The sequence below is a fragment of the Ammospiza nelsoni genome, chromosome 15 (genome assembly GCF_027579445.1).
Source record: "Ammospiza nelsoni isolate bAmmNel1 chromosome 15, bAmmNel1.pri, whole genome shotgun sequence".
NCBI lineage: Eukaryota > Metazoa > Chordata > Aves > Passeriformes > Passerellidae > Ammospiza > Ammospiza nelsoni.
This window is the reverse complement of record NC_080647.1, coordinates 19643178-19651916: the sequence shown is the minus strand read 5'-3', so window position 1 is coordinate 19651916 and position 8739 is coordinate 19643178. Positions and strand designations below refer to the sequence as shown.

Genomic DNA, 8739 nt, shown 5'->3' with positions numbered 1-8739 from the left:
ATAAATCTTCCTAAACTATGAAAAGTGAGTAGCTGTTTCTCACAGGTAGGAAGAGGAAGCAAGACAAATAAGAGACAAAAAGAGAGGTATAGGGAAGCAAAATAAAACAGTCACAGCAGCATGTGAAAAAAAGCGAGTCAGGAGAGAAGCAAAGAGGCCTTGAGACACACAAAACGGAAGACAGGGCCCAAGGGACCTTAGACTTACCTCAGCTATGATTCTCGGATGATTCTTGGCACTGCCGGGAAAATTTACCAGTTTGAATGCATCTTTCCCCTTCTCACCCAGTGAGGCAGGCTTTCACTTGTCTGCAGAGACCTGCCGGATGGCCTCCAATTTTTATTTGTCTTTTTTATGGCCTCTCCAGTCTCTGCCACAGCAGCTCCTGTCTGAGCCAGTAAGTGCTCATCCTGTCCCTCTTCAACCTACGGCCTGGAGGGAGTAAGGCTGGTACTAAGGTTGGAAATTATATACAGTTTCAGTTTTTCATGTAAAATTTTTAAATTCTAATGTAACTTTAGTCAGTTTAGCTCGCTGTTGCCCAGGGAGAAGAGAATTGAAGTTTCTTTTCAGGGGACTGGTTCACCAGGTGAGGTCTGATGAGCTTAAACTCAAGGGACTGGAAGTAGCTCAGAAGATACACAAAAGGAAATAACCATTAACAACCATCAACATCAGACAACACTCCTGGCATGATCAGAGACACCTGCTCTGAGAAAACAGAGATAAGAATGAAAACCTAATTAGCATTGAAGGTGAAGAAATTCGTATCCAACAGGAAACCAAATATTAAGAACTGTGCAACTTGGAAATAATTGAGATTGAACCAACTAATTTCTATGGGTTTTGACTGTATAAAATACGTGAAAAATCGAGTAAAGAGCTGAGTCATTGAATTATTTTCTCTGCACAATCTGGGCAATGTGTGGATGAAATTATTTCTGTTGCACATCCTGGCCAGAACAACATCCTGGCCAGAATAAAGTAATGCCTTGATTCTCTAACACTAAAAACTTTGAAGAGCTGTTTTTGTTTTTCCTGCAGTTTCAGTGACACTAATGTGAAAAGTCTGTTCACTCTCCTGTGAAAATTTAAAAAGTTTAATAAAGGACCAAAGGAGACAAGGACTGCAGAGCAAAGGTTATTATGGCCGGGTGCATCTTGGCACTCAGCCAAGACCATGCCTGCTAGTTTGGAAACACCCTTTATACACTATTCTATTACATCAGCCTGTTACATATTCATAGGCCCTTATGCATAGTAAACTTTTTCCCCAAACTAGTTTACATGTTCCAAGAACTGTTCAGCATGGTTCCTCCTCAGTTCCACATTTTTAGAGCATGTGTATTCCTTGGTTGGGGTTTTAATCCATTCTTATCATCTCCTGTTTTGGGCCTTGATCCACACTGCCTTCAGACGGTGAGTGCTGATAGTTGGCATATCTGTAGCAGGTGTCCTCATCCTGTGTTCACTGGATGTTATTTCATCCAAGCAGGCATTTTAACACAAGCATACTTATATCAGCTATTTCACTAAGCTTAATTAACAACAGAAATAAAAACAGTATCTTTGTTAGAAAGTTACTTTAACATCCCACATATAAATCCATTTTAATATTTGTGAAAAGCCACTATTATAATATGTATCTATAACACTAACGACCCAAACAAGCCCCAGGCGGGTGCAGTCACTCGCATCATTGCCTGGGGATGCTTCGGGGAAGAATGGACATGCAGATGCTCAGCTGCGGCCTCTGGCAGAGGGAAAGAAGCAGCAGCGACTGTTATTACCGTAGATACCTTGCACGAATCCCTCATTCTGCAGGGGCTTCTGGGGGACACCTCGACAGCCAACCTGCCGCGTGGGGTGGCTAGTGGACACAGGGCAGGTTTCAGGGGCGATGCTGGAGCAGAGGCAACGGCACAAGGCGAACAGGGGCGGTCGAGAGGCTCAGGAGAGCTCTGGCCACATGGAGAGACACCCAGCTCTGGCCTCGAGATGTGGCCGCCCCCGCCCGGGCCGGCAGCCGCGGCGGTGGGCTGTAGCTTCTTCCCTGCCATCCGCGGCGGCCCCGAGGCGGCTCTTCCTCACTCGCTGAGGCTTTCTGTCACCTCACCGCTGCCGCGACCTCATCCCTCTTCTGCCGCTGCCACCGCCCGGCCCCACGCCCAGTGCTCTGCCACACCGCTCCCAAAATCCGCGCGGGCACCAGGCCCGGCGGCCGCGAGGGGCACTCAAACGTTGGGCGACAGCAGCGCTCCGACAGTAACGGCGCCGCAGTTCCGAGCTTTACACTCCTAGCGGCGCCGACATGGTGCCCCTGGGACGGCAGCGGAGCGCGCTTACCGAGAGGCGGCTCCCAGCCCGGTCCCGCACACGCGGGTTTCGCTGGGTACTTGCAGTACGGCAGTTTGGCCAGGGGGCGGCAGCAGGGAGAAACCCCCTTTTGCGGTGAACGCGCATTCGCGGCTTTCTTGGCTGCAGGAGCAGCTACTGACCGCACGGTGGCGCCTCAGCGGGGCCGCCTTGGGGGCACTGAGAGTGGGAGGACACAGCCGAGGAGCGGGGAAAGGACACGGAGGGAGGCGGGGAGATGCACGAGAAACACACAGAGATGACATACACCAGATCCACCCGCGATAATGCTCAGCAGACAGTTCATTTGGGATAATCCACACGAAGCAACCTCATGCGGCTAACTGACCCACAGTGGATAATCCATTGCAATACCCACCTCCAAACTGCACACACTTCACCTCGAATTTTCCCACCTGTCGTTTTCATTGCCATTTTGGAATTTTTTGCTAGTATAACAACTGGGTTTTTCTTTCCCAAATATTCAACTTGCCTATTTTCTAAAGCTTTTTCACAACATAAAAACCAAGTGACATTTACTTTTGGCTCTGTGCATGAAAATGTGGGGATTTTCCCTACATTTCTAGCTGCTCACATCTGTGCATCACAGGACAGCCCAAGCACCAAGCCCACTGCCAGCACCCTGGAGATGCTGCTGCTCTGAGCCTGTGCAGCATCCAGAGGGAGCAGCACAGCAACACTCGAGGGAACATGGGCAGTGCCACAAGCATTCAGCTTTCCCAAGAGCATAACATGAGAATACAGCTGGCTGCAGACACTTCATGAGGCTCAATTACATTTCACCATGGACACCTGATGAAGCTGATAAAAGATGCCAATTTTGCAATCGTGCGCATCTGTGCCCCATCCATCTTGGAAGACAGGTGCTCACAAGGCTGACACAAGCAGGCACAGTGGGAGAGGCCCCAGGACTCCTCTTCCCCAGGCTGAGCAGAGCAGAGGTTGTGCCCTCAGCCTCTTCTATGCCTCCATCACTCCAGCTTTTCCACTGGCATTGCTCCAGTGCCCATACTTGCCTGGACCTGGTGGTACACCATGCACACCGTGCCCAGGCACAGACTCCCCTTTCCTAAATGCCTCTTTCACCCTTCCTGGCACAGCCCAGTTGTGCAGCTGCCCTTCCTGACTGGACGCACTGCCCACACCAGCCCACCTTGTCCTCCAGGGCCATTCCCAATGCCACAACCAGTCCCCAGCTCCTTGGCTCCTGAAGGCCAGGCTGATGCTCAAGTGTCCCCAGCAGCCCATTCCCCTCCCGCTTAGGTCAGGCTGTCAGTGTGATCACTTGCACCCTCCACCTCCACAGAAAAGACATGGAGGAGAAGTCCCACTTGGACACTTAGTGCCAACACCCTTGAAGCCAACAAAGCTGGGGTAGCCCCTCAAACTGATCTGGCACTACTGGCTACAGGAGAGCCCAGCTAGCTCTCCCCATATCCTTGCTCCTCCCGCACATCCAGAAGCATTCGTGCAAACACCTTCGCAGGGACAGACAGAGCAGTCTGAAGGCTCTCCCACCCTTCCTCCTTGCCCTTCTGGAATAAGGCTGTGGTACTTGCCCAGACAGGAGAAGCAGGACCTTCTGGGGAGCAGGGCCTGCACTGGCAGCATGGCTCCCCACCCTAGCCCCAGAACACTCCCCAGCAGTCAGAGCCATGTAGTAAACAGTTTAATTAACACACTGACAGCACCAGAGCCAGCCTGAGCTGGACTTTATCCGCTGCTCTGCTTGGCCGCCAGTCTCTTGTCTCTCTCTTCAGCAATGGTCAGGCGGATGCCCTTTCCACGGGGCAAGGAGATCCATGGCTTGTTGCCCTGCAGCAAGGGAGAAGAAACCACTTCACATCAGGAAATCCAGATAGCAACACAGCTCTCTCTCTCTCTAAGGGGGAAAGCAGCACAAGCCCACCCCTGCTCATGCTGGGTCAGGTGTACATGGTGATGGCACTGGTGCAGCAGAGGCCCCTAAGGAAGGTGCCAAGGATGCACAGGTCTACAGCTGCCTTTCAGTCACATCCATGAAGAATGCGCTTCAGCCAAAACCAAAACACTGTCCCTCCATAACCTCAACAAAGAGTCTTCAGGGATGGCAAAACAGCAGAGGTTTTCTGGGGGGCACTCGGAGTCATAGCAGCTGCTCAGATCACACCAAGTCTGAGCACTGGTCAGCCCCCAGCTCTCAGGTTTCAGGGCTGCTTCTTGAAAACACAGTCATTGCTAAAGTTGCAAATGCTTCTTCCCCTTCCCAGAGCAGGAAAAATACAGGGAGCCGAGTCAGAACTGAGGCCAGCACTGAAGCTCCACTGTGTGGGAAGACAGCTGCCCAAGGAAACAGCAAGGCTCTTTGTCTCAGCCAGCAGCTCCTCACAAGAGAGAGCCCCTCTCAAGAGAACCCCCCCACTTGGCGCCTCCACAGCCTTACTTTGCCAATAACGAAGATGTTGGACAGCCGGGTGGCAAAGCTGTTGCCGTTGGCATCCTTCACATGAACCACATCAAATGACCCAGGGTGCCTCTCCCGGTTGGTGATCACCCCAATACGGCCCAAGTTTGCGCCGCCGGTCACCATGCACAGGTTACCTGAGTAAGGGAATACAGGTGTGATAAGAGCTGGCACCACGTGCTGTGAAGTCCTTCCACTTGGGCTCTCTGCCCATTACCAAACATTCCCATCCCACCCGTGCTAGCACTGCTCACAGCTCTGTGACTGAAACTGTCTCTCATCACCAAAAGACAAGCTGAAGCACCTCTCCACCAGCTCGCTGCTTCTACCTGAGGCCTCAGAACTGCCAAGTCCCTGTGAAATGCTTCCCACTGCAGGAAGAATCCCCTGCTCCACCTCCAGGTGGACATGCTCCTGGGAAACAAACCCCTTCTCAAGGATGACACCGCTGCCTCCCTATTTCAGTGCAAATATGCCTAGCATTTAACTTCAACTGCTCTCCGCAGTGGGGAAGGGTACAGTGCTTTAATGTGATGCAAGACCTACCTGTGTCAAACTTAATGAAGTCTGTGATCTTGCCTGTCTCCAAGTCAATCTGGACTGTATCATTCACCTTGATGAGGGGGTCTGGATAGCGGATAGTGCGGGCATCATGAGTGACCAAGTGAGGGATTCCTTTGGTGCCCACAAAGATCTTCCTCACCTTGCACAGCTTGTACTGCAAACAAAACCCAACATCTCTCAGCTGAGGCAGCGAGCAGTACCTTGGACTAGGGAATTCTTGTACTCCAAAGAGCCACCAGCCAGCAGAACACCCAGACACTCAGGGCTTACACATGAGCCCACAGAGTGACCTGTCCAGCTCCCTGCCTCAGTAACTACTTTTGAACAGCTGCCAAGCAGCTCTGCTACAGCCCCACACCAAAACACCTTTGCTGTTGGCAGTAGCAGCCCATCTTGAGCTTCAGCCTCCCCACAAACACTGGCTGCACTTTCACAGCCAAATCTTTACCAGGACAGTTCCCTTATTTTTCCCCAAAGCCTGTGAAACACAACAGAGACAGAGGCTGCATTTCTCCAGGACCGAACAGAGATCTGTCCCCTCAAGGGCACTGATTTCTCTCCTGCCTATCACCCTAACTCCCTCACAGCCTCTCTGGACCTCACAGATCAACACAGAGTAGTCATCAGAGAAGAACATCACAAGGAGAACTACACCATAGTTGGCTCCAGCACAGCCAGCTCTGCCATCCACACAGCTGCGTGCCTGCACAGCCTGCCTTAAAGAAGGAGACGCAAACCAGAGAGCAGCATTGCAGCTGAGGAACACCACGCCTGGGTTAAGGGATGCATGAGGAAGTTGCTCCCCAGCATCCAGGGTGAGTACGCAGTTTTGTTGCTCTGGGAAGAAGTTCAAGGCTTTTTGCCACAGACAGTTCCATGTTTCTAGTCACTGTTAGCTGGCAAAGCCAAGACTCCCCTCCACCCCAAAATTCTCTGATGCCAACAGCATCATCTCCAGCACCAGACAATGACCCTACAGCCATCTGTGAACTACTTCTATGTAACAAGGAGATCTCCCCCCCCCCACACAGGCTTCACCACAACTCTGAGTGCCCCAATCCCAAGTGCAGCATAGCCTCAACTGTCAGAGAAGAGAGACATCAGCTCTCATTCAGGAGATACCAAAGAGGAAGGACTGCCCCAACCAAACCCAAGTGGGCCCACCCTTACACCACCATCAAAGCTCCTCACCTTGGCCTCCTCAGGTGTGATGCGGTGAACAGCAAACCGGCCCTTGGTATCATACACCAGGCGGAAATGCTCACCTGTCTTCTCAATGCTGATGACATCTGATTGCAGATAGGGAAATATAACAGCAGCTGTTATCAGCTCACTACCCAAGACCCTAACTTAGGATGAAGTTCACGCTTAAAAAGAAATAGAAGATGCTGAACAACACTTAGGGTGTGACTGATGAGGCTGGGATTTACCCTTGAGCAAACACTCACAATCTTTTGCAGGCAACAGACTGCAAATTAGCAAAAACTGCTGAAGGCTGGAATCTGAACAGCAAGGTACTCAGGTCAAGCAGGCACTTACAGGCTACAAGTATATGAGTATGGTACTCACTGGAGTGCACAATTCCAAACGAAGCAACCACTGCTTATATTTTCTTTAACTCCAGCAGGGAAACCTTACCCCTCAAATAATGCCAGCCCCACAAAACACTCTCCTTCCAGCGTAGAAGAGTTGCGTAAGGAATTGCCCCAACCCTACTCACCCATGAAGCCTGCAGGGTAGGTGATGTCGGTGCGGACTTTGCCATCTATTTTGATGAATCTCTGCATGCAGATCTTCTTGACCTCATCCCCCGTCAGAGCATACTTCAGCCGGTTGCGAAGGAAGATGATAAGGGGAAGGCACTCCCTCAGTTTGTGTGGGCCTGTTGATGGGCGGGGAGCCTGCCGACAGAAAGTTTCTGCTGGAGGCTCAAGCAGCATCAACCACCCCACAGAAGGAAACCATAGCGCCAAGAGCTCCCGCAAGACCACGGAAGGGCAGCGGCACAAAGCGCAGCTGCCACGCAGGCAGCGACCCAGCGACCGGCTCAAGCTCTCTCTTCTTGGTATTCACAGTAGTCTCTTTAAGTCCTGCCAGCCTCACAGAGCACAGTCCCCAACAGAGCACAACCATCCATCTCAACTCGGAGGTGGAAAAGCACAGCAGACAGATTAAAAGAGAACATTCAACGACCCTATCACATCCTCCGCAAACGGGGGAACACGAACGCTATTCACAAAGACCCTACCTCCAGCCGCGTCCAACTGCCCTTGTTCACGGCCGCCCCCACGCAGCACCCGAACACTTCTCCTGATGTGACTGCGGCTGCCATGACCCCAGGCTCCACCTCCGACCCCAGACTGAATCCCAAACCCACGCCCGACCCCAGCTTTAACCCAAACCAGGCCGGCACTCACGAAGACGCCTGTCAGCTTGTCCAACATCCAGTGCTTAGGTGCAGCCACGCGCTTCAGATGCTTCTTGGGGCCGCGGGCCTACAGGACGGGACGTGTTAAGCGGTGTGTTACGGGCCGCCGCCAGGCCCTGCCCCCCCCAGCCATCCCTCCCCGGCTCCCTCCAACTCCCGTCCCCCAGACCCAAGCGCCGAGCTCCCTCCCGCGCTTGTCGCGCAGGGAGGGTGGCCACAGCCCGCGATGAGCGGCGGATGGCGGCGGATGGCGGCGGGGAGCCGCACCACCGCGCTCTCACCATGGCTGCGCTCTGCCGAGAAAGGGCGGGTGCTTCCGGCCCGCCGCGGAAGTACAAAGCATGGCGGCAGTGACATGCGTCTCCCCCTGGAGGCTCGGAGGTCCCGAGCCGCTCGCGAGGCGACAGATCGGGACGGCTTGTCCCTTCCCGGCGACCCCGACGGGGACACCCCGCTCCGGGACACGGCTCTCCGGGACTCCCTGCTCCTACCCGGGTGCTGTGGTCATCCCGGTCATCGCTGATGGCATGGGACAGCCCGCTACGTTCTGGCCCTGCGGTTTCGGAGAGCCCAGCCAGGGATAACACACCTGTGTCCAGACCTCTCCCTGCCCACATCTGCCCGCCCACACCTGTGTCTCCCCCCTGCCGCGGCCCCTCCCCGGGTAGAGCTGGGACCCCACGCAGCCCCAAACCTGATGCCGGGCCTTAGCGCCCACTACTGAAGGCGGCTCGGGGGTCAAGCGGTCCCAGCTGCCCTCCCCAGGGCGGCAGACGTGTCCCCACGGTGCTCCGGAGTTCCCGGGACAGTCCCAGGCTCCCGCATCCTGCCAGGCAGCCCGGTAAGTGCAACAGCCCCACACCTAGCATGTCTCCACAGCATCGCTCCCGTAGCAGGGTGTGGCTGGGACAGAGGTCTCATTCCCCAG

At 53.7% G+C, this 8739-nt stretch overlaps 1 protein-coding gene across 1 annotated transcript; it reads right to left on the bottom strand.

The window, feature by feature from the left end:
- Positions 1-4030: 4030 nt before the first annotated feature.
- RPS4X (ribosomal protein S4 X-linked) lies at positions 4031-8122 on the bottom strand. Its single transcript, XM_059482898.1, has 7 exons — positions 8093-8122; positions 7801-7878; positions 7104-7284; positions 6575-6672; positions 5366-5537; positions 4799-4956; positions 4031-4191 (listed from the first exon to the last, which is right to left on the bottom strand). Exons 1-7 carry the CDS (start codon positions 8093-8095, stop codon positions 4090-4092), a joined length of 792 nt encoding a protein of 263 aa, XP_059338881.1. The 5' UTR covers positions 8096-8122; the 3' UTR covers positions 4031-4089.
- Positions 8123-8739: the final 617 nt, after the last annotated feature.